At 42.9% G+C, this 26,264-nt stretch overlaps 1 protein-coding gene across 1 annotated transcript in view; it reads left to right on the top strand.

Annotated features, from left to right (window-relative positions):
- The window catches only part of smpdl3a (sphingomyelin phosphodiesterase acid like 3A), a 52,617-nt gene that overhangs the window by 8,760 nt on the left and 17,593 nt on the right, over positions 1-26,264 (top strand). Inside the window, exons 2-4 of the mRNA XM_073057370.1 lie at positions 3,664-3,877; positions 7,819-7,963; positions 12,455-12,551. Of these exons, the coding sequence (XP_072913471.1) occupies positions 3,664-3,877; positions 7,819-7,963; positions 12,455-12,551 (456 nt within the window). The remainder of the gene's footprint in view (positions 1-3,663; positions 3,878-7,818; positions 7,964-12,454; positions 12,552-26,264) is intronic.

Raw genomic sequence — 26,264 nt, 5'->3', positions numbered from 1 at the left:
ACCATCAACTCAACCTGCAAGGTAACCTTCAGGGTGCTCTGCACAAGGACTTCCAGGTCCCTTTACTCAAGTATTAGAACTGCCTTATACATGTTCAGATTAAACTTCATCTGCCCATATCCACGTCTAATCTATATTCTGCTATATCGTTTGATAGCTCTCAACACTATTCATAAATTGATCAAACTTTGTGTTGTTGGCAAACTTACTAACTCACCCATTTTCATTTTCATCCAAGTATTTATTTATATCACCAACAACAGAAGTCCCAGCACTACTTTCTGTGTCAGTAGGACACTCTTCCACCACCTTCTGTCTTCTATGTGCAAGCCAATTCTGAATCTGAACTACCAAGCCGCTATGAAGATCCTGCAGCTTAGTCTTTTATTTACTGAGATACAGGAAGGAATAGGCCGTTCCAGCCCTTCGAGCTTTGCTGCCCAGAAATCCCCTGATTTAAACCTAGTCTACTCATGGGACAGTATACAATGACCAATTAACCTACCAACTGGTATGGTTTGGATTGTATCAGACCATACAGTTTTGGTCATGGTCATGGAGAGAACTTACAAACTCCTTACAGGCAGCAGTGGGAATTGAACCAGGTTGCTGGTAGTTTAAAGTGCTGTCCTAACCACTACACTGCCATGCTGCCCTTTCTAGCTCAGTTCTTAAATGATAGGAGATAAGGAGAAAAATAATTTTTTCTGAGGATGGTAAGGATCTTGGACTTGATGATCTTGAAATGATTCTAAAAGTAGAAACCCTCATTATATTCTATGAAGAATCTGGGCCTGTACTTGGAGAGGTGGCCTGTGGGTAACAGACTAAGTAATGGGTAACAATCAGTTTTGGATTCCGCTTTTAGAACCATGGAAGATTACAGCACGGAAACAGGCCTTTTGGCCCTTCTTAGCCATTTTTCTGCCTGGTCCCACTGACCTGCACCTAGACCATATCCCTCCATACCCCTCTCATCCATGTAACTGTCCAAGCTTTTCTTAAATGTTAAAAGTGAGCCTGCATTCACCACTTCATCTGGCAGCTCATTCCACACTCCCACCACTCTCTGTGTGAAGAAGCTCCTCCTAATGTTCCCTTTAAACTTTTCCCTTTTCACCCTTAACCCATATCCTCTTTTTTTTTTCTCCCCTAGCATCAGTGGAAAAAGCCTGCTTGCATTCACTCTATCTATACTTTTATAATTTTATACACCTCTATCAAATCTCCCCTCATTCTTCTATGCTCCAGGGAATAAAGTCCTAACCTATTCAACCTTTCTCTGCAACTCAGTTTCTCAAGTCCTGGCAACATCCTTGTAAACCTTCTCTGCACTCTTTCAACCTTATTAATATCCTCCCTGTAATTAGTTGACCAGAACTGCACACAGTACTCCAAATTTGGCCTCACCAATGTCTTTACAACCTCACCATAACATTCCAACTCTTGTACTCAGTACTTTGATTTATAAAGGCCAATGTGCCAAAAGCTGTCTTCACAACCCTATCTACCTGTGATGCCACTTTTAGGGAATTATGTATCTGTATTCCCAGATCCCTCTGTTCTACTGCACTCCTCAGTGTCCTACCGTTTACCTTGTATATTCTACCTTGGTTTGTCCTTCCAAAGTGCAATACCTCACACTTGTCTGCATTAAACTCCATCTACCACTTGTCAGCCCATTTTTCCAGCTTGTCCAAATCCCTCTACAAGCTTTTAGTTAAGTAACTTCATCTACTTTTTTATGAATCGAATATGATTTAGAGCCAGTGGGATCTGACGAAGCTTACTCTAACTCCTTTTCTTTCACTCAAGAAAGCTAACTAGTTGGGTCGTAGTTTGTGTACTGTTCATGAAGTTCTGAACTTTGCACTTTTCCTGATGTTGATTTATATGATAACATTGGAAGCTCACTGGTTAACAAATATTTAGCTTCAGTATTTCAATGCTCTCAATTATCTTCTCAGGTGAATAAGTAGCTTTATGTACATTTGTCACGTAACTAAGTGCTTTAATGTTTAAAGTTAAGCTGTTTTTTGGGGTAAGCTATTTAGAATTGAATAAAGAAAAATCGCTGCTTTGCAATGGTGATGAATCTTCATAATTATGTACTCTGGTAGATTATGGACACTAGGGCTTTGACTATTCAACACAAAGATCGATAGCTTTCAGCAACACACACACAATGCTGGAGGAACTCAGCAAGTTAGGCAGCATCAATGGATGGGAGTAAAGAATTGATATTTCAGGTGGAAGTGGGAGTGGAAATGAAGGGTAACAAAGCCAGAGTAACAAGGGGGGTAGACAGGGAGGAACACAAGCTGGCAGGTGATAGGTGAGAGAAAGTTAGGGGAAAGGTGGGTGGGTGAGGGAGGTAGATAATGTGATAAGCTGAGAGGTAGGTGGAAGAGGTAAAGGGCTAAAGAAGAAGGGATCTAATAGGAGAGGACACTGGATTGTAGAATAAACAGTAGGTGACGGGGAACTAGGAGGCGATGGGCAGGTCATGAGGGTGGAGGAGGAGAAGAGAAGGGGTGAATGGAGAGAACAAAGAAAGGGGGAGTTGTCAGAAGTTAGACATTGATGTTTATATGATTAGGTTATTGCTCCCCTAAGCTGTGTTTAGCCTCATTATGGCTGTAGAGTAGACTATGGACAGACATATTGGTATGGGAATGGGAGATCCTGGGTGTTACAGCGGACAGAGAAAAGGTACTTGACAAAGTGACCCTGCAGTTTGCTCAGCGTTTCATCCATGTGGAGGAGGCTGCACTCAGAGCACCAAGTACAATAAATGCCCCTGATAGACACACAGGTGAAGTGGTCCTGAGTGGGGGTGTAGGGGCTGGTACACCATATATCACAATTGCAGGCATAAGGAGGGAGATCAGTGGAGAGGGATGAGCTTTCAGGACATTGTAGGAATCAAGGGATAGGTCAAGAAAACATAATGTGTGGTGTAAGGTGAACCATGATCTTGATGAATGCTAATGCAAATAGGGACAAATGGGCAACTTTTTCAATGTAAGTGTAATTTTATTTCTTACAGTTGTGATATCCACTTGCACATAACACAGTTGTATTTGGGTTTCAGATCAGGTAATTTCATAGATTTTCGCAGCTCATGTAGCAGAATGATTTTGGCAACTTCATTGAATCATCTGTCATTTCTCTTTTGGTTGTATTTTAAAGGATTTGAACATAATTTACTGTTAATCGTCCAGGTGCTACTATAGATACGTAGAGCTAATTTTGAACAGTGCAGAACCCACGGGGGGCTAAGTGGGTGCTACACCTTGCCCAAGGGTGACCTGCAGACTAGTGGAGGGAAGGAGCATCTTATGCCTCCTTTGATAGAGAAGTATCTCCACCCTACCACCCATATAAAAAAACACAGGGTATAATTTTAGAGGGGCTAATGCATGGAGGATAAGAACGAACTGCAATGTAATCAATATTTACAATAAAAAAACAATTGGTTTTTGCCAAGGCATTGACAGTGGTATTTCAAAAAGGTCCAGCAGTAATGCAAGCATTAGTCAGCAAACCTAAGGAAATTCGCACGTGAAATAATACTGTTGCTTGACATATACATGTTTGATTGGGCCTAACAGGCACCGACCTTTCTGTGAAAAACATCTTTTTGCCTTTTTTTTCTATTAGGTGAATTCTGGCATGTGACTGACTTGCATTTGGATCCTACCTATCATCTGACACCTGATCCTACCAAAGTCTGCTTTTCGTCAAAGGGATACCCGGCAAAGCACGCAGGACCTTATGGAGACTATTTGTGTGATTCACCATATAATCTTATCCAATCTGCTTTTAACTTCATGAAGGGTGCTAAAGTTCAACCCTCCTTTGTAATATGGACTGGGTAAGCATCAATGTTACACAAAACTTCACATGACTAGCATTCTTTCTACAAGTACAATGATAGTAGTATGCATTATCAGCGTATAAACAGCTACAACTCACTAAGGTTTCTTGAAGAACATTTCTTTAAAAAATTGTGTGACTTTTGCTCACAGAAGGACAAGTTAAGCATGTTTAAGGAAACACCACTACCTGAAGCTACTTCTAGGCGTGCATCAAATAAACTTTAGCGTGGAAATGTTTTGCTGTTTGTTTGTTACAATTTGGTGCCAAAGCACATTCAGTATGCCTCAAGGATGATGAAAACCACCATCATGTTACATTGATCCCAAGATCCAAGTCTGCTGCTGTGATCTGTCTGTCCCTGTGGAGTGGGTCCCACAGGCAGCCTCCGTAACATTGACTGTAATATTTGTATGGTAAGAGACGGTACAACTAAGCACTGTCTGCTCTGTTTCCAGTTACTTTGTTGTCCTGATCTTCCCACACAGACCAGCAACCGGAAAGGAATCTGTCACGGAAGATCTTGCTGACAGTTTGTGCTTACATGGTGTTGCTGGAGTGGCCACAGGGCACAGGCTATCGGAATTTTTTGCTGCGGGGTGTGCATTTATTAGTGACCTCACAACTGGATGTAGACAGATCCCAGCTTGCCCAAAGTCAGAATGATGTATGATTTGGAAGGAAATCTGCAGGCGCTGTTACCATCTGTGAATAGTCCTTGTCTTTGTTAGAAGAGGTCAAGAATTTGTCCCAGTAAGGGACAAATTGGGGAATTTGGGTTTCTAACATTTTTCTGTCATTCATTCTTTGGAATTTGTTTTTGTTTTGTGGATGTCTGCGAAGAGTAAGAATTTCAAGTTGTATACTGTATACATTCTCTGATATTAAAATGAACCATGCAATTCCAGTGTAACTTCCCATCCTCTTGTTTTTATTTTGAACCACCTTAACTACCTGTCTGACTTTATTTGTTCTAAACAATTGCGTAAAAGTGGATAAAGGTTGCTTTATTTGTGCTCATCTTTTGATATATGTGCATCCAAGAGGATAAGATGTGAAAGAATAGGACCTATCAAGTGTGACAGTGGGAAAGTGTGTATGGAACCGGAGGAAATAGCAGAGGTACTTAATGAATACTTCAGTATTCACTGTGGAAAACGATCTTGGTGACTGTAGTGATGACCTGCAGCAGACTGAAAATCTTGAGCATGTAGATATTAAGAAAGAGGATGTGCTGGAGCTTTTGGAAAGCATCAAGTTGGATAAGTTGCTGGGACCAGACAAAATGTACCCCAGGCTACTGTGGGAGGCAAGGGAGGAGATTGCTGAGCCTCTGTTGATGTTCTTTCCATCATTAGTAAGGACGGGAGAGGTTGCGGAGGATTGGAGGGTTGCAAATGTTGTTCCCTTATTCAAGAAAGGGAGTAGAGGTAGCCCAGGAAATTATACACCAGTGAATCTTACTTCAGTGGTTGATAAGTTGATGGAGAAGATCCTGAGAGGCAGTATTTATGAACATTTGGAGTGGTATAGTATGATTAGGAGTAGTCAGCATGGCTTTGTCAAGGGCAGGTTGTGCCTTACGAGCTTGATTGAATTTTTTGAGGATGTGACTAAACACATTGATGAAGGAAGAGCAGTAGATGTAGAGAATATGGATTTCAGCAAGACATTTGATAAGGTATCCCATGCAAGGCTTATTGAGAAAGTAAGGAGGCATGGGATCCAAGGGGATATTGCTTTGTGGATCCAGAACTGGCTTGCCCACAAAAGGCAAAGAGTGGTTGTAGATGGGTCATATTCTGCATGGAGGTTGGTGACCAGTGGTATGCCCCAGGGATCTGTTCTGGGATCCTTACTCTTCGTGATTTTTGTAAATGACCTGGATGAGGAAGTGGAGGGATGGGTTAGTAAGTTTGCTGATGACACAAAGGTTGGAGGTGTTGTGGATAGTGTGGAGGGCTGTCAGAGGTTACAGCGGGACATTGATAGGATGCAAAACTGGGCTGAGAAGTGGCAGATGGAGTTCAACCCAGATAAGTGTGAAGTGGTTCATTTTGGTAGGTCAACTATGATAGCAGAATATACTATTATTGGTAAGACTCTCAGCAGTGTGGAGGATCTTGGGGCTCGAGTCCATAAGACACTCAAAGCAGCTGCGCATGTTGACTGTGTGGTTAAGAAGGCATACAGTGTATTGGCCTTCATCAAACGTGGAATTGAATTTAGGAACCAAGAGGTAATGTTGCAGCTATATAGGACCCTGGTCAGACCCCACTTGGAGTACTGTGCTCAGTTCTGGTCGCCTCACTACAGGAAGGATGTGGAAACCATAGAAAGGGTGCAGAGGAGATATACAAGGATGTTGCCTGGATTAGGGAGCATGCCTTATGAGAATAGGTTGAATGAACTCGGCCTTTTCTCCTTGGAGTGACAGAGGATGAGAGATGACCTGATAGAGATGTATAAGATGATGAGAGGCATTGATTGTGTGGATAGTCAGAGGCTTTTTCCCAAGGCTGAAACGGCTGCCACAAGGGGGCACAAGTTTAAGGTGCTTGGAAGTAAACACAGAGGAGATGTCGGGGTAGTTTTTTTACGCAGAGATTGGAATGGGCAGAGACTGAAAGGTACATAGAGCTTAGAAAAATGGAGGGCTATGGGTACCCCTAGTAATTTCTAAGGTAGGGACATGTTCAGCACTATTTTGTGGGTCGAAGTGCCTGTATTGTGCTGTAGGTTTTCTATGTTTCTATTTATTGTATATCACATTCACTTCCTTCCATCTTACCTGAATTATTACACTTCACTGCATAGAATCCCATTTGCCATATTTCTGTCCACCTGACCAGGCTATACACATCATTCTGCACTCTAGAACTTCCATCCTCTTTGTCTAACACATCGTCAACTTTTGTGTGTTATGCAGACTTCATTATCATGTCTTCTGCATTAAGGTTACCACCAAAGTTAAGCTAACTAACCTTCTGTAGCTTGGTTTATCTCTTCCTTTCTGTTTTTAAACAATGATAAATATTATTTGGCATTCAGTTCTCTAGCACTTTTTCTGAAGCCAGGGATGATTGTAAAGTTATCATTAGCTGTCTAATGGAAATGCAATGATGCCCACTTTTTAAAATTATTCGATAGAGATGATGGCCTTTGGCCTAGTTTCTCCATCGCTGCAAGTAGATCTTTGACAAGATTTTAGTTTAAATATTTATTGGACCCTAACACTTAAATACTCATTTCTACTGCCAAATTTAGAAATAAAATAATGGAATAGCGTTTAGTGACTGGGACTAAGGTTAAGAAATTTGAATAAATGAGAATATTCTTACCCCATCCAAGTATCACCTTGAATCACAGACACCAATGTTCTTAGTTCTTTTCTCCCTCCACCCCCGATGATCCCTAGGACAGGTCACCAGTAAGTGCATGATTCCTGAAATTGAACAACTATTTCTCACCTGCATTTCTTTGCATCTTGAACAGCAGAAAATACTCTGTATGTCGAGAAAGGGTAAGGAATGAGGCAAGCTGGATTATTTAAAAAAAAATCAATGGACTGAATGGTCATCATCTATGTTCTTTTAGTTGGCCAATGGAAAGAGCATTAAGTCGTAATGATTTCCATAAAGGTGGATTAGCAAGGCAGTTGGGCTCAGTGTTTTCCATGCAACAAACAAGATGCTGGAGGAACACACCAGGTCAGCAATTATCTCTGGAGAGGAATAAAGGCTCAACGTTTCGGACTGGTGAAGGGTCTTGGCCTGAAATGTCAACTTTTTATTCCTCAACGTCAATGCTGCCCGACCTGCTGAGTTTTTCCAGCATTCTGTGTGTGTTACTCTGGATTTCCAGCATCTGCAGAAACTTTTGTGGTTATGTCAGTGTTTCCAATGCCTATTTACGCTCATTTAGTTTTCTTTAAAACAGGGATAGTCCCCCTCACGTGCCAGCTGCAAAGCTCTCTACAAGGATTGTGATCGACATCCTCCACAATATGACACAGACTATTCAGGATCACTTCAAAGATCTACAAGTTTTTCCTGTGTTGGGAAACCATGACTATTGGCCACAGGTAGCAGCATTATTTATGTTAACTGTAGGAAAAATATGGTGTTTACAGTACTGTGCAAAAGTCTTAGGAACATGAACTAGGATGCTTAAGACTTTTGCAGAGTTTTGTAATTTTATGCATTGCACTGTGCTGCTACTGCAAAGAAAAACAAATTTTATTACATTCAGTATGCGAGTGATGATAAACCTGAATCTGTTGTGAATCTAGAGTGAGGGAAGAGATTAGGGAAAAGGAAATCATGGTTGGAAAAAGGGGAAGGGAGGGATCAGGAAGCACCAGAGATATATTCTGTAATGATCAATAAACCAATTGTTTGGGATCAAATGACCTTGCCTGGTGTCTCAGGGCTGGGTGTGTCTGCAGACCCTGCCCCAGGATTTCTCCTCTGCCACCAGTCCCACACCCCTCCTGCAGTGCTCCATCCTCAGCATTCTTTGCTCACGCCAGAATTACAGACTCGCTCTCTACTCCATGTAGGCAAGTACAGGACTCTGCAAAAGTCTTAGGCACCCTAATTAGATCATCTAGAATAGTGATTCCCAACGGGTCCAGTACCAACTCCCAGGGGGATGATTATGTGTGCTAAGGGGATGTTAGGGGGAATAAAATTTGTTGGGGGGCATTCAGGATTCTTGGGGGGGGGGGGTGCAGTAAGTGGCACCCTAACTATGGCACAATAATTATGAGATGTTGCGTGGTTGGTCAGTCCCGCTAACTGGAGTAGTATAAAGGTAGCTTGCCAAACGCCAGCTCTATCCCAACTGACATCTGGAGTCCAATCTGAATCCTTGTCAATGCAATTTTCGCTGTTGTCGTTCTCTTCATCTTCGTCTGTTTCTTTGCGTGCTGCTACCATCATTCCAACTGTGCCAACTCACTACCGTCGTCAATATCCGATAGGCATTCCCAATTTGTGTTTTTTTAATATTTTAATTTAGCCCCATAAATAATAGATAAATACATATGGTGCGATCTCTACAAAGGTGGTAAAGCCTTGAATTCTAATCCTGCTAAGAATCAGTAACTACAGAACGTGTGTCAATACAATGTTACATACCTGGAGCATGGTTTTATTCTGTGCCTGTCAGATCAACGACACCCCATGTGTCTTATTTGTAATGCCCCACTGTCCAATGAAGCCATGATACCATCAAGATTGCAGGAACACTTCTGGAAAAGAAATCCTGAAAAGGCTACTTATGGTATTACTCAGTTCCAGAAGATGAAAGAAGCATTTGAAAAGCATTTGCACACATGGGTCATTTGCCAAGAGAGTTAAAAATGACCTTGATTATGGTCTCATTGCTTCTTATCACATTTCCAAACTGATAGCCAAGAGTGGAAAATCTCATATAATTGATGAAAATTAATAATGCCTGCTGTATCGGAAGAGTTCACCACTGCTCCCAAAATGGATACCAGTATTTTAAAATTAATTCCTCTGAGTAATAACTCTGTATCTTGTCGTATTGATGAAATAAGTGAAGACATTGAGTATCAACTATGCACAGAGCTACAAAAAACAGAATTTGGGATACAACTGGATGAGTCAACTGTGCGAGACAATGAGGCATGAATATGGTTAATCAATAATGGAGAAGTTTATGAAGAGATTCTCTTGTAAAAAGTTAAAAACAAATATCAACAGAGAATCAATCTATGACAAGCTCAAAATGTATATTGAGATAAAAGTATTCCAATTAGGAACATGATTCCTTGTGCAACAGATGGAGCATTGTATTTGACTGGTCGCCATGCTGGTTTAGTGGCATTTATGAAAAAAGAAATTCCAAGTCTGTATATAATCCATTGTGTATCATGGTCAATATCTCACAGCCAAAAACCTCAGCTAGTGACTTTTTCAAGCATGATTCTTGTAATATCTGCTATCCACAGAATTAAAGCTTATCCATTAAATAGCAGAATATTTGCCAGTTATGCCAAGATATCAAAGAAGAGTTTGAATGCTTGCTTCTTCACACAGAAGTGTGTTGGCTATCAAAAGGCTGCTGCTTAAAATGTTTCTTTGATCTTTTTGTCACTGTGGTTGAATTTTTGCTCAAAGTCAATAGGAGCTTGGGAAACAATTTAATTTCTACGTGGAGATGTGGCATACCTAGTGGATCTGTATGACAAAACGAACATTCTAAATATAAAACTGCAGGGTGAGAATGTCAGTTTAATTTGGGCAAAAAGTGCAGTGTCCACTTCTATAGGAAAATCGGAAATATTTAAGCAAAACATTGGGAGAGGAATGATCTTGCAGTTTCTTTGCATGGAAAGCATGTCACTCTCTTTCACAGATGATGATTTGCAGGAGTACTACTTACACTTTCAGTCACTGAAAGAGGATTTTCAGAATTGATTCAAGGATTTGAGCATCTGGAAATTCCAACCTGGGGAATTAACCCATTTGCTTACAAGGTGAAAGAACAGGAAGAGAGTTTGCAAGAAGTTATCAAAATGCAGAATGTTGAAGAAGCAAAAGTGCTTTTCAGAAATGTTAGGTTTTGTGGTATGTGGTTACACTGTCATACGAAGTTGCCTGTTTTTTTGGCAATGAGCCAACCTGCTTTTCGTTGCATTTCCATCCTCCGACCTTGTTGAAAGAGGCATCAGTGTAGTGAACTACATACTCACAAATAACCGAAACCGCTTGGGCATTGTTGCACATGGGGATTCAAGGCTTTTGCTGTCATAACTTGAACCAGATATTTCAACTCCTGCTAAAAACCACCAAGCTCAATAATCATATTGATATCAAAGCTGCTGTGCAGTACACATGTATTGTCTTTAAACCTAGTTTATACCACCAAAAATTTAAAGCAGAATTATTTTTCTCATTTTAGCATATGGTAGACATGTTTTTACGCTGGGGGGTGCCGGAGTGTATATTGTGCCTGAGATGGGCTTTGGCAAGTATGAGGGTGCTTTAGAGGGACATTGGCAAATATGAAAGTACTTTAGGAGGGTGCTGGGCTAAAAAATGTTGGGAAACACTGATCTAGAACTTTAAAAATTCAAGTTCAAAGTGCATTTATTATCAAACTATGTATACATTATACAACCTGGAGATTTGTCTCCTTACAGGCAGCCACAAAACAAAGAAATCCAAAAGAACTTATTTTTTTAAAGAAAGGAAAACCGTCAAACACCCAATGTGCAGAAAGAAAAAAAAACAGCAAATAACGCAAACAGTAAAAGTAAACAACAACACACAAAATGCTGGTGGAACGCAGCAGGCCAGGCAGCATCTATAGGGAGAAGCACCGTCGACGTTTTGGGTCGAGACCCTTCTCCTCTGCCGATAAAAGTAAACGAGTTGCTTTCTGAATTGAAGTTCACAAAGAGAGTCCGTCCACAGACCCTGAGAGCTGAGTAAACGTCACAGAGCAGCGAGCTAAACCTTCGTCTCAGGCCCCGACACCCTGACTTTTTCTATCTAGCCCGGTGATTAACTCATCATCCAAGCAATGGGTTCAGTTGCTTCGATATGATCTGCACTCTGCCGCCTCAATTTGCCCTATACCCAACCTTTCCAATTTGGCTCACCAATTAAGTCATTGTTCAAATATCGATTCAGTCACGTCAATGCATTCTGGGGCCTGGACACGTATATCTTATATGGATATATTCCATTCACTTTTGTTGGCTTGAATAAGAACAAAGAAGCTGCAAAACACAATTCTGCATGCGACTAATTGGTTTGATTTATAGTAACACCTACAGATTTTCTTAATGGACCGAGGATATCTTCAGCTTTGCAGCAGGCCATGTTAAATCAGGAGGTTCTGCCCAATCGCGCAGGTGTGTGAACATTAGTTAATAATTGAATTGAAGTGTGCTATCTTCCAAGCAATTTGTCATCTCTGAAGAAGAATTTTTAATTGAAATATATGCTGGGAAAAAAATCAGCAGTTTGAGTAAAAGAGCTGAACAACAGAAGTGAAAATAAAACCAGAATTTACTTTGAAAATGCACTTCCTAAGTTTATCTGTTGCGGGATGGGATATCCATGCGAGCAGAAAGCACGAGGTCTGGTCAGTCGGAGGTCCTGATGAAGGGTCTCTGCACAAAGAGTCGACTGTTTACGCTCAGATACCGCTTGGCCTGCTGAGATCCTTCAGCAATTTGTGTGTGTTGCTTTGGCTTTCCAGCTTCTGCAGATTTTTTTGTGTTTGAAGATCAAAATCTGTAAGTCGGGAAGTCGCAGTGCAGAGACTGGAGGCCCGAAAGCCAGTCCTGCAGTTGGAAAACTGTTGGTGTGTGTAGGTGGGAGGGAGGAAAGGGGCTTGTTTTGCTGTTGTTTTGTTGCTTGTTGTGTTCTGTGTTGTTCTGCCAAGCCCTGTGGTCATACAATGTTGGCGCTGAAATGTGTGGCGACACTTGTAGGCTGTGCTGGATGTTGATGCAAACAACACATTTCAGTGCAAGTGTCCATGTACGTGTGATAAATCTGTCTTTTAAACGATAGTCTCTTTTTGTTGTTAGGACCAGCTTCCAGTTAACGTGAGCGAAGTTTACGTCGCTGCAGCGGATATGTGGAAACAGTGGTTGACGTCCGAAGCACGTACTACCCTGCTAAAAGGTAAAAGGTCAAAAAGTAGAGAATGTTGGGACATCACTGCTTAAGTTAGCAGAAATAGGGAAGTGAGAAGAGAAGTCTGCTTTAATTTACAGAGTGAGGGACATGTGGAGAGAACAGAAGGGACATCTGAGATGAGAGACATTAGTTATCAAATTAATTAATTTAAAAACTAGCATTCAAAGAGAGACAGAAAACAGAAAGAAAAGATTTTGGTTAGCTGAATATCATCAATATTAGGTCAAAGTCAACAAGTTTATATTTTAAACTTATTTTCAAAGTATTTATACCATATAAAACCTTGAGATTCATCTTCTTGCAGGCAACCCCAAAACAAAAAACACAATAGAATCCTTGAAAAACCCACACCGCAAAACTGTCAAACATCCAATGTGTGAAAAAGAACACATTGTGCAAACAGTAAAAAAACACAAATAACACACAGAACAGGAACTGCAGAATCTCCGAAAGTGAGTGCATAGCAACAGAGCTGGCTAAATGTGGCAGCCAGTCCAGGAATTTGATTTGCTGAGGTCACAGCTACAGAGCCAGGTTTAGCGCTGAGACGAGTCTCAATGGCTGAAGGCCGCAGCTACAGAGCCAGGTTTAGCAATGAAGCGAATGTGGATGGCTGCAGGCCACAGCTACAGAGCCAGGTTTAGCGCTGAGGCGAGTGTCGATGGCTGCAGGCCGCAGCTACAGAGCCAGGTTTAGCGCTGAGGCGAGTGTCGATGGCTGCAGGCCGCAGCTACAGAGCCAGGTTTAGCGCTGAGGCGAGTGTCGATGGCTGCAGGGCGCAGCTACAGAGCCAGGTTTAGCGCTGAGGCGAGTGTCGATGGCTGCAGGCCGCAGCTACAGAGCCAGGTTTAGCGCTGAGGCGAGTGTCGATGGCTGCAGGCCGCAGCTACAGAGCCAGGTTTAGCGCTGAGGCGAGCGTCGATGGCTGCAGGGCGCAGCTACAGAGCCAGGTTTAGCGCTGAGGCGAGTGTCGATGGCTGCAGGCCGCAGCTACAGAGCCAGGTTTAGCGCTGAGGCGAGTGTCGATGGCTGCAGGCCGCAGCTTCAGAGCCAGGTTTAGCGCTGAGGCGAGTGTCGATGGCTGCAGGCCGCAGCTACAGAGCCAGGTTTAGCGCTGAGGCGAGTGTCGATGGCTGCAGGCCGCAGCTACAGAGCCAGGTTTAGCGCTGAGGCGAGTGTCGATGGCTGCAGGCCGCAGCTACAGAGCCAGGTTTAGCGCTGAGGCGAGTGTCGATGGCTGCAGGCCGCAGCTACAGAGCCAGGTTTAGCGCTGAGGCGAGTGTCGATGGCTGCAGGCCGCAGCTACAGAGCCAGGTTTAGCGCTGAGGCGAGTGTCGATGGCTGCAGGCCGCAGCTACAGAGCCAGGTTTAGCGCTGAGGCGAGTGTCGATGGCTGCAGGCCACAGCTACAGACTCTGTTCCATATTGAGGTTGAATAAAGCCACCCGGAGTAGTAAGCTGAACACCAGTTCGTCCTCCACCCTCTGCCTCGACGCCTTAATCCTTTAAGTCTGGCTCAGCCAAACAGTGGTTCATTATCCACTCTTGGGCCTGGACCCCTCTGCTTCAGTCTGGCCCAAAGATTCAGTCCCAGCCCAAGTCCACTCCAGCAATTGAATGTCTATATTCTTGAGAGTCCAATTTGCCAAATCCTGAAGGATACTGCAAAAATGCCAGATCATACAATGGTTTGAAAGCACAACTCCCAGTGGAAATTACAGGCTGCGGATTGCAGTGATTGTTGTCCAGAAAAAGTATATTTAGTCGAATAGTTTGTAGTTTTGTTAGACGCCTACAAAATATCATGTGCCTCGACAGCACCATCTTGGGTGGCCACTTTGTCCCAAGGGTTGCACCATCCCCTGACAGATGACAAAGTGCTTTACCTTAACCGTATGTTGGAGATTGATGAATCAATATGGTGATCTGATGATGTCATTGTGGAAATGAGATGGAGAGTTAAGGTGACGAGAAGCTTGGAGTTATTCCTGTGGACTGAATGGAGGTGTTCTGCTAAGTAATATTCCAGTTGGTATTTGGTTTCTCCAGTGTAGAGGTGAGCACAATAGGAGTACCAAAAGCGTACTGTAAATTGTCATAAGTGTAGGTGAACTAATGCTTCACTTGGATGGTCTGCTTGTGTCCCTGGATGGCGGAAATGGAAGAAATAAAAGGTGCATATGTAGCAGCATCTTCAGTTGTGGGTGTGAAGTGATGGCGATGTGAGAAATGGAGTGGTTGGTAGAAATGGAAGACTGGACCAGGGAGGCACGAGAAAGGTACCCTCAGAGTCCTGGGGAGTGGGAGATACATGTGGTGCACGTTATGTAAATCACAGTGGATGGCGGGTAGAAGGAAAGAATGAGTCATGTTGTCTATTTCTATATGCAAAAGTACAGTAAGGTATAGTACAATGGAAAAACTTGCAGCAACATCACAGGAACCGCTACAAATAACAGAAGAATATAAGTTATGCATAGATCACACATAAAATTAGACCATACAGTGGAAAAAATCTTAAACAAATAAGATCCATACAGTGAAAGGCCCATACAGGGGCCTGGTAAAACGTAGGACTTCAGTTGATTTACTGAGGATTGTGATTTTATATAAAATAGATGTAAATGCACATTGGGGGTGATGTAAAGTATGTAGACCATGTGTATGTTTGTGTTTGTATGTAATTGTATGTATGTGCTATTTGTTCCTGCTTTCTGTTGCTCCTACTCTCTCTACCCCTGGTATTGTTAACAAAGGTATTTACCATTGTGCAGTGAACTGTGGACTCATAGCCGATGCTTGTTTGTAGATATGTGTTTGTTCAATAAAGTTTTTTAAAAAACAAGATCGTACGGTAAAAACTAAGACGTATTGAAGATATTTCTAGAGTAGTGCAAGAAGTGCATGGAGGCCAGTGACCAGTGGTGTGCCTCAGGGATCTGTTCTGGGACCCCAATTCTTCGTGATTTTTATAAATGACCCGGATGAGGAAGTGGAGGAATGGGTTAGTAAATTTGCTGATGACACAAAGGAGGTGTTGTGGATAGTGTGGAGGGCTGTCAGAGGTTACAGTGGGACATTGATAGGATGCAAAACTGGGCTGAGAAGTGACAGATGGAGTTCAACCCAGAAAGTGTGAGGTGGTTCATTTTGGTAGGTCAAGTATGATGGCAGAATATAGTATTAATGGTAAGACTCTTGGCAGAGTGGAGGATCAGAGGGATCTTGGGGTCCGAGTCCATAGGACACTCAAAGCTGTTATGCAGGTTGACTCTGTGGTTAAGAAGGCATACGGTGCATTGGCCTTCATCAATCATGGGATTGAGTTTAAGAGCTGAGAGGTAATGTTGCAGCTATATAGGACCCTGGTCAGACCCCACTTGGAGCACAGTGCTCAGTTCTGGTCGCCTCACTACAGGAAGGATGTGGAAACCATAGAAAGGGTGCAGAAGAGATTTATAAGGATGTTGTCTGGATTAGGGAGTTTGCTTTATGAGACCAGCTTGAGTAAACTTGACCTTTTCTCCTTGGAGTGAGGGAGGATAAGAGGTGTACAAGATAATGAGAGGTATTGATCATGTGGATAGTCAGAGGCTTTTTCCCAGGGCTGAAATGGCTAGCATGAGAGGGCATAGTTTTAAGATGCTTGGAAGTAGGAGCAGAGGAGATGTCAGGGGTAAGTTTTTTTACACAGAGTGGTAAGTGCATGGAATGGCTGCCGACGCCAGTGATGGAGGCGGAAACGTTAGGGCCTTGTAAGACAACTCCTGGATAGGTACATGGAGCTTATGGGTAAAGCCTAGTAATTTCTAAGGTAGGGACATGTTCGGCACAGCTTTGTGGGCTGAAGGGCCTGTATTATGCTGTCGGGTTTCTACATTTCTAAGTGGATCATGGTGTTCCATTGCTGTGGTAGTGTTAGAGTAGGCAAGTAGGATCAAGAACATGATGGGTGTAAGGAAAGTAGCCATTCCTGAACTTAGTGGAACATTATCCTTGTTCTAATTGGGATGAGAGCAGGGGTACAGAAAGTAGAGTTATAAAGAAAATGCCCTATCTACTGTAAGGAAAGGAGCTAATGGTTACCAGAGACAAGAAAACATCTTGAAGCCCTGGTGTGGAACATCCTGTCATCAGAGCAAACCAATTAGAAACTGAGAAGCTGAAAGAATGGAACAGCATCATTACAGAAGGGAAACCAAGCCTGGGTAGGAGGCATAGAAACATAGAAAATAGGTGCAGGAGTAGGCCATTCGGCCCTTTGAGCCTGCACTGCCATTCAGTGTGATCGTGGCTGATCATCCAACTCAGAACCCTGTACCTGCTTTCTCTCCATACCCCCTGATCCCTTTAGCCACGAGGGCCATATCTAACTCGCTCTTAAATATAGCCAATGAACTGGCCTCAACTGTTTCCTGTGGCAGAGAATTCCATAGATTCACCACCCACTGTGTGAAGAAATTTTTCCTCATCTCGGTCCTAAAAGGCTTCCCCTTTATTCTTAAACTGTGACCCCTCATTCTGGACTTCCCCAACATCGGAAACAATCTTCCTGCATCTAGCCTGTCCAATCCCTTTAGAATTTTATACGTTTCAATAAGATCCCCCCTCAATCTTCTAAATTCCAGTGAGTATAAGCCCAGTTGATCCAGTCTTTCTTCATATGAAAGTCCTGCCATCCCAGGAATCAATCTGGTGAACCTTCTTTGTACTCCCTCTATGGCAAGAATGTCTTTCCTCAGATTAGGGGACCAAAACTGCATACAATACTCCAGGTGTGGTCTCACCAAGGCCTTGTACAACTGCAGTAGAACCTCCCTGCTCCTGTACTCAAATCCTCTTGCCAACATACCATTCCCCTTTTTCACCGCCTGCTGTACCTGCATGCCCACTTTCAATGACTGGTGTACAATGACACCCAGGTCTCATTGCACCTCCCCTTTTCCTAATCGGCCACCATTCAGATAATAATCTGTTTTCCTGTTCTTGCCACCAAAGTGGATAACCTCACGTTTATCCACATTAAATTGCATCTGCCATGAGTTTGCCCACTCACCTAACCTATCCAAGTCACCCTGCATCTTCTTAGCATCCTCCTCACAGCTAACACTGCCACCCACCTTCGTGTCATCCGCAAACTTGGAGATGCTGCATTTAATTCCCTCGTCTAAATCATTAATATATATTGTAAACAACTGGGGTCCCTGCACTGAGCCTTGCGGTACCCCACTAGTCACTGCCTGCCATTCTGAAAAGGTCCCGTTTATTCCCATTCTTTGCTTCCTGTCTGCCAACCAATTCTCTATCCACATCAATACCATACCCCCAATACCGTGTGCTTTAAGTTTGCACACTAATCTCCTGTGTAGGACCTTGTCAAAAGCCTTTTGAAAATCCAAATATACCACATCCACTGGTTCTCCCCTATCCACTCTACTGGTTACATCCTCAAAAAATTCTATAAGATTGGTCAGACATGATTTTCCTTTCACAAATCCATGCTGACTTTGTCCGATGATTTCACCGCTTTCCAAATGTGCTGTTATCACATCTTTGATAACTGAATCTAGCATTTTCCCCATCACAGATGTCAGGCTAACCAGTCTATAATTCCCCGGTTTCTCTCTCCCTCCTTTTTTAAAAAGTGAGGTTACATTAGCCACCCTCCAATCCTCAGGAACTAATCCAGAATCTAAAGAGTTTTGAAAAATTATCACTAATGCATCCACTATTTCTTGGGCTACTTCCTTAAGCACTCTGGGATGCAGACCATCTGGCCCTGGGATTTATCTGCCTTTAATCCCTTCAATTTACCTAACACCACTTCCCTACTAACATGTATTTCCCTCAGTTTCTCCATCTCACTAGACCTTCGGTCCCCTACTATTTCCGGAAGATTATTTATGTCCTCCTTAGTGAAAACAGAACCAAAGTAGTTATTCAATTGGTCTGCCATGTCTTTGTTCCTTGTGATCAATTCACCTGTTTCTGACTGTAAGGGACCTACATTTGTCTTAATGAATCTTTTTCTTTTCACATATCTATAAAAGCTTTTCCAGTCAGTTTTTATGTTCCCTGCCAGCTTTCTCTCATAATCTTTTTTCCCTTTCCTAATTAAGCCCTTTGTCCTCCTCTGCTGGACTCTGAATTTCTCCCAGTCCTCAGGTGTGCCGCTTTTTCTGGCTAATTATTATGTCTCTTCTTTGGACTTGATACTATCCCTAATTTCCCTTGTCAGCCATGGGTGCACTGCCTTCCCTGGTTTATTCTTTTGCCAAACTGGGATGAACAATTGTTGTAGTTTATCCATGCAATCTTTAAATGCTTGAATAGGACTGAAATAAAGTTCAAAGTACATTTATTATTGAAGTATATACAGTATACTATAGGCAACCTTGAGATTCGTCTCCTTACAGGCAGTTACATAACAAAGAAACCCAAAATTCAACTCGTTACTGAAAGACCATCAAACACTCAATGTGCAAAAAAAAACTGAATCACACAAACCATAAAAAGTAAGAAAATGACTTTCAGAACTAAAGTTCAAGAAAATGAGTTCACAGCCTTGAAGCCAGACAGTACTGCAGCTGGTCCATTATTTGCAGGCCGCTGCCTCAGTTCACATGTCCAGTGGGGGCCCAAGCTGTGCCCCTGTATGTTCTCATAACTACAGGTTTGATTTGGAGAGACTGATTGGAGACGGAAGATAAGTTGTCCAAGGTAAGAGGAAGTTAGGAGCAGTCAGCTTTCATTACATTTGCTGCAGCATTCTGACCTGTATTTTGCCACTTGAACCTTATCTCAGTTCTCTCTGTAACTGCCCTCATTAAAATACTGTAAACATTGGGATCACCTGGGCAACATTTGTCCTGCATACTCAAGAAGTGCTGTGCCCTCTGTCCTACCCATCACTTCCTCATCCTCTCTGCAACTAAAACTTTTTCCATTTCTCAGCTATGATGAAGGGTGTTGGACCAGAAACATTAGTACTGATTTCACTGACTATTCCCTGACCTGCCTTATTATTTCAGATTTCACAGGATCAGCCATGGTGAAACAGCAGAGCAGAATTGATGGGCCATATGGTCTAATTCTGCTCCTATTATCATCTGCTGTTATGTACTGAGATGCAGTGAAAAGCTTTAATTTTGCATATCATCCCAAACACAAGTACATTGAGGTAGCACAATGGAAAAAAACAATTACAGATTGTGGAATAAAGTGATACACTTAAAGAGAAAGTGCAGGCAGAAGAATAGTGCAAGGGTCGTAGCAAGGAAGATGGAGAGGTTTGTTATGTAACAGTGGGATGGAAGCTTACTTGAACTTGGAGGTGTGTATTTTCAAATGAATTTAAAAGGTGAGTTGAAAATTGAAAACTGTACCCAGCTTCAGCTTCTGACTGACAAGGAGCTGGAGCTGGATGCGTGCAGGACCACCCGGGTGGCTGAGAACCTCGTAGATCAGTCATTCACTGAGGCGGTCGTACCCAGAGGGCAGGCTTCAGACAGTAGATGGGTGACCAGGAGAAGTGAGGGGATTGGGCTGTTAGTGCAGGGTTCCTCTGTGCCCATTCATCTCAGAACAAGTGTACCCCTTTGAATACTGTCGGGGTGTGGTTGGGTGGAATGAGCTACCAGGGCGCGGCAGAGGCGGGCAGGCCAGTGGCACTGTGGCCGGCTAGGAAGCTCAACAGGGAAGGGTAAAGTTAGGCAGAGTCGTAGTGATAGGAGGCTTGATAGTTAGGGGGAAGGACAGCTGATTCTGTGGCTCCGATAGAGAAGCCAGGATGGTGTGTTGCCTCCCCGGTGCCAGGGTGCAGGATGTCTCCGAGCGACTGCAGAAGATTCTCAAGAGGGAGGATGAGCAGCCAGAAGTCGTGGTGCACATTGGCACCAATAACATAGCTAGAAAGGAGGACAAAGTATAGGGACTTAAGAAAGAGGCCTAAGAGCAGGACTTCCAAGGTAGTAATCTCTGGATTACTCCCACTTGCATGTGCTTGTCCAGGCAGGAATAGGATGAATGAGTGGCTGTGAAGCTAGTGCAGGGCGTAGGGTTTCAGATTTCTGGATCATTGGGATCTCTTCTAGAGAAGGTATGACCTATACAAAAATAACTGCTTACACCTGAACCCAAGGGGGATCATTAACCTTGTGGCAGGTTTGTTTAAGCTACTCGGGAGGGTTTACCTAAGTTAGATGGGAACTGGAGTGATAGGGCCGAGAATGGGTCAATTGGTATACATGTAGATGCATTGTATAATGGAACTTTGAGGAAGGACAGGTAGATGATAGGGCAAAATTGCAGACTATGAAATGAGGTGAAGTGTAACGTGGGGGCAAAATCGAAAAGGGTGATGAATACAGGACTGAAAGTGTTACATTTCAGTGCACACAGTATATGGAATAAAGTAGATGGTTTTGTAGCACAGTTAGAGATTGGCAGATATGATGTTGTAGACGTCACTGAGACATGGCTGAATCATAGTTAGGAACTTAACATCCAAGGATACATTGCATCAAAAGGACAGGCAGGTAGGTAGGTAGTGCCTCGGTTGGTAAAAAATAAAATCAAATCAAAATAAAATAAAAATAAAATCAAAGGGGTGACATAGGATTGGAAGATGTAGAATCTTTGTGGATAGTGTTAAGGAACGCCAAGGGATAAAGACCCTGATGTGAGTTAGATACAGAGCCAGGATGTCTCAGGTTAAGTTTACTATTTTTTGTGGGTTTTTTTTTACTCTTCTTGTGTCTCTTAGCTGCTGGCTTTTAAAGTAGTTGTTACCTTGACAACTGAGCTCTGTACCTGATCATAGCCATTATCACACCACTCTGCTTCACTCTTTCCTCTTCTGCATTTCTGATGAGAAATTCTCTAGTTGAACTGTTAGCTCTGTTTCTCATCCCAAGGGCGATGTTTGAACTGCTGAGAGCATCCAGGATTTTTTTTTGGTTACAGTTTTGGATTTACTCCAAGGTAAAACTATTGCATGTAATGTTTCAATTGGATGGAGAAAAGCTAATAATTAAAGCATGTTTTCTATTTTGCTTCTTAAACTTGCCCATGTTCATTTGCTTGTATCAAAATTAATTTAATCTTGAACCTTGCAAATTCAATGAAGTCTGCATGAATCAGATTTGATTTGTAATATGTAAAAGCACACAGTGCAGAGCACCTGTCTAAATCAATTAATTTGCAATGATAGTACGTCTTAAGTAATTGGCTAACGTTGCTTGGCTTATTTGTGTAACATACTGAAACAAATTAGTTCAATTAGTAAGCAGATATTAAATCAATAGGATAGCCATTTTCCAACTTCCTATTCAATTGCTTGATTGAAAGCTTAAATTATATTGTGTGTTAGCAAGAGCTGAAGTGATGGGGTCTCTTGCGTGTTGGTTTTAATGTTCTTGCTTCTCTTCAGATTTATATTCCATATTTATTTACACTCACTCAAAATCATATCTTGGAACCTTATCTTGGAATTTGCTTTGAAGTATTCCATGACAGTGGAGTTTGTGGACACTCAGGGATGGGATCCAGCTGTGTTGAATTTAAAAAGCTCCCACCCCACCCTACTTTTCTCATGCTTGTTATAACTTGGAATTATGACTTAAACCTTACCAATTAATTTCTCTTCAGTACAAGATAAGCATAACAATGAATTCAATTATGTTATATTGTGCTGATTAGAACTAACCTGAATACTACGGGAGTTCTGGTTTGATGTTTGATATTCTATCTGTTGCCCGCTCACTTTTTGCTGTTCGCACAATCTGTTCTTTTTCGCACGTTGCGTGTTTGATGCTTTCTTGAACGGGTTCCATGGTATGTGTGTGTTTCGTGGCTGCCTGCAGGAGGACGAATCTCAGAGTTGTATTTTGTATACATATTTTGATAATAGGTGTACTTTGAAAGTTTGAATCTTTGTACGATAAAGATACACCCTTGATCTCTCAATCTACCTTGTCATCACTCTTGCACCTTGCTCTTAGATGTGATTAGGTTAGGTACATTAAAGCGTACAGTGAAATGCATTGTTTGCGTTAACAGTCAACACAATCTGAGGATGTGCACAGCCCACAAGTGTCACAGCAATTCCAACACCAACAGAGCATGCCCATAGTGTTCAGCAGAACAACACTCCCCTATCATGCAGCAAGCAACCACAGCAAAGCAAGCCCTTTCCCACCCACACATACACAGATAGGACTCCAAACCCAGGTCAGGACTCTGACCTCCAGAATGTGCACTGCACTTCTCTAAACAGAAGAGAATCTGCACATACTGGAAATCCAGATCAACACACACACACATTAGTGAAAAGGGAAATGCGTTACTTTCCTTATAAGCCCACAGACTCTCACAGCTACCTGGACTGTACCTTTTCCCATCCAGTTACTTGTAAAAATGCCATCCCCTTCTCTCAAATCCTCCATTTCTACCGTATCTGCTCTCGGGATGAGGCTTTTCATTTCAGAACAAAGATGTCCTCCTCCAAAGAAAGGGGCCTCCTTTCCTCCACCATCAATGCTGCCCTCAACTGCATCTCTTCCATTTCATGCATGTCTGCTCTTATCCCATCCTCCCATCACCCTAATAGGTATAGGGTTCCTCTTGTCCTCACCTATCGCTCCACCAGCCTCGGCGTCCAGCTCATAATTCTCTGCAACTTCTGCCATGCCGGGATCACTCCCTACACCACTCCCTTGTCTATTCGTCCCTCCCCACTGATCTCCCTCCTGACACTTATCCTTGCAAGCGGAACAAGTGCTTCACCTGCCCCTACACCTCCTCCCTTCCTGCCACTCAGGGCCCTAAACAGTCCTTCCAGGTGAGTCAACACTTCACCTGTGTGTCTGTTGGGGTCACTGCTCCTGGTGTGGCCTCCTGTATGTCGGTGAGACCTGAGGCAGATTGGGAGACTGCTTTGTTAAGCACCTACACTCTGTCCACCAGAACAAGTGGGATCTCCCAGTGGCCATCCATTTTAATTTCATTTCCCATTCCCACTCGATATGTCCATGCATAGCCGCTTCTACTATCACAAAGGGGCCACACTGGGATTGAAGGAAGGAACAGCACCTTGTATTCCATCTGGGTAGCCACCAATCTGATGGCTTGAACATTGATTTCTTAAACTTCCGGTTATGTCCCCTCCTCCCTTCACCATTCCCCATTACCTTTTCCCTCTCTCGCCTCATCTCCTTGCCTGCCCATCACCTCCCTCTGCTGCTCCTCCTCCCCACCCCCCTTTTCTTTCTTCCATGGCCTTCTGTTCTTTCCTATCATACTCCCCCTTCTCCAGCCCTCTATCTCTTTCACCAATCAACTTCCCAGCTCTTTACTCACCCCTCCCCATCTCCCGGCTTCACCTATCACTTTGTGTTTCTCCCTCCGCTCCCCTCACCTTTTATCTCTATTCCTCATCTTTCTTTCTCCAGTCCTGCTGAAGGGTCTGGGCCTGAACTGTGGGCTGTTTACTGTTTTGCATTGATGCTGCCTGGCCTGCTGAGCTCCTCCAGCATTTTGTGTGTGTTGCTCAGATTTCCGGCATCTGCAGATTTTCTTCTGTTTGTGTTACTTTCCTTGTACACTTTACTTCCACTCCCTCTGTAACTATAACACAATATTTCACTTTCTGTTATTGTCTTTCCTTTTGTGCTACGTCGATATACTTGTGTTTGGACTGCTCTGTTTGCATAGCATGCAAAAAAACAGTTTTTCGTTTTATCTTGGTGTATCTGACAATAAACCAATTACCAAAATAAAAAGGTTACACAAAATGCCAATAAATTGTCCAGTGAACCATTTGAAAGGGAGTGGAGGGCCCTTGAGTAGGTATGGATGCAGCAAACGTTACCTGGTGAGCCAGCTACCAAATCGTCAAGATTTCTGAACAGCCCGGCAGCAGATTACAAACCACAGACCCTCAAGCGCACATTGGGAACTACTGGAAGCATGCAGACAGTGTGGGAATGGGATGGAGAGTTAAAGGACAGGCATCTGGGGTTCAAGCTCACTCTTGCAGAGTATGTTCTGCGATCACCCAATTTACACTTGGTTTCTCCGGTGTACGGTAGACCAAGCTGTGAGCACTGAATGCAGCAAAATTAATTGGAGACCTTGTTCTGGCTGAGAGCAATGTGAGTGAAAGTACAAATGCAGGCTGTACAGCAGAAAGGATTGGAGAACCTATCTTCTGTGAAATAGGAGAAGCCATAATTAAGAGAAAATGATCTGCTATCATTTTAACAGCCAGTATTAGACTTTGGTATGTTACCAGTTCTGGGAAAATCCGGCACTGATAGGAGCAGAAAGTAAACTGCCTAATGCATGAGTTAAGTGTGCTTATGTCTTATTTACAGACCAGAAGGAGCAAGAGTGTTCTTTCCGGGTCCAACAGGCCATCCAGTAATTCCCTGATCAGCATGCTGTCGGTAGTTTTGTTACCCTGTTTTGTCTCCACTTTAAGGACAGCTTCTACACGTTCATTTTTTATGAACATTGTACAGTATTGAATGTGTCCACAGATTGTAAGATGCAGGCTCAACTTATTTATGTGGAGATATAGTGCAAAACAGGCCCTTCCGGCCCAGCGAGCTACTGCACCCAGCAACCCATCTATTTAACACGATCCTGATTGCAGGACAATTTACAGTGACCAGTTAACCTACTAACGGGTACATCTTTGGACTGTTGGTGGAATTTATTCAGCAGCAGTATGCATGTTTAATCAATGACTCCCAGCTATGATGCTCAGGTTAAACAGTCATCACATTTCACACTGCTTCCTTTTAGGGAACATTCTGACTGCTTATGACCGTCCTACTCCCCTGGGGTTCTGTCACTGTGATCTGATGCTGTACCTCCTAACCACCACTCTCCTCTCCCAGCAACTTTCCCTGCTCTCACTCCTAAAGTCTAAAGCTTCCATTGACAGAAAGGGAAAATGATACAGTTACTTTTATCTACATGTATAATTCAAGTAGTTTGTTTTCTAATGTACAGTAATATTTTTTCTAAATTGATTTCATCTGAAAATATCATTGCTGTTCATTCTACTCGCATTAGGGTTTTATTAATTTGTGCTAAAGGATAATTTTGTTATATTTCTTTGCCGTTTTAAAAAATGCTGCATCTGTCAATGAAAGCTTTTCTGGAGATAACTTTATTTTACTTAGTCACTATGCGCATTTTTGAGTTTGCACAGGCTGCATTACGGCTGCATTATTATACAAACGCCGACGCCCAGGAACAGAAAAGTGTACAGGAAGTGGGTGCAGCCCAGTCTGCCACAGGCAAAGGCCTTCCACCATCGTGCACATTTTCATGGAGTGCTGCCGCAAGAAAGCAGCGTCTGTCGTCGAGAACCACCCCACCCCCCCACCATTCAGACCATGTACTCCTCTTGCTACTACCACCTGACTGGAAGCACAGGAGCCTAAGGTCCCACACCACTCGGTTCAGGAATAATTATTACCCTACACCAACAGGCTCCTGAACCAGCATGGATAACTTCACTCACCCCCAACTCTCAACTGATTTCACAAACTGCAACACACACTTTCAAGGACTCTACTACTCGGGTTCTCAGTATTATTTACTCACTTGTTTGCACAATTCGTCTTCCTTTGCACATTGGTTGTTTGTCAGTCTTTGTTCATGTAGAGTTTTCATAAACGTTTTTTC

This window comes from Hemitrygon akajei, chromosome 9 (assembly GCF_048418815.1).
Source record: "Hemitrygon akajei chromosome 9, sHemAka1.3, whole genome shotgun sequence".
Lineage (NCBI taxonomy): Eukaryota > Metazoa > Chordata > Chondrichthyes > Myliobatiformes > Dasyatidae > Hemitrygon > Hemitrygon akajei.
This window is presented reverse-complemented; position numbering and strand designations above follow the sequence as displayed.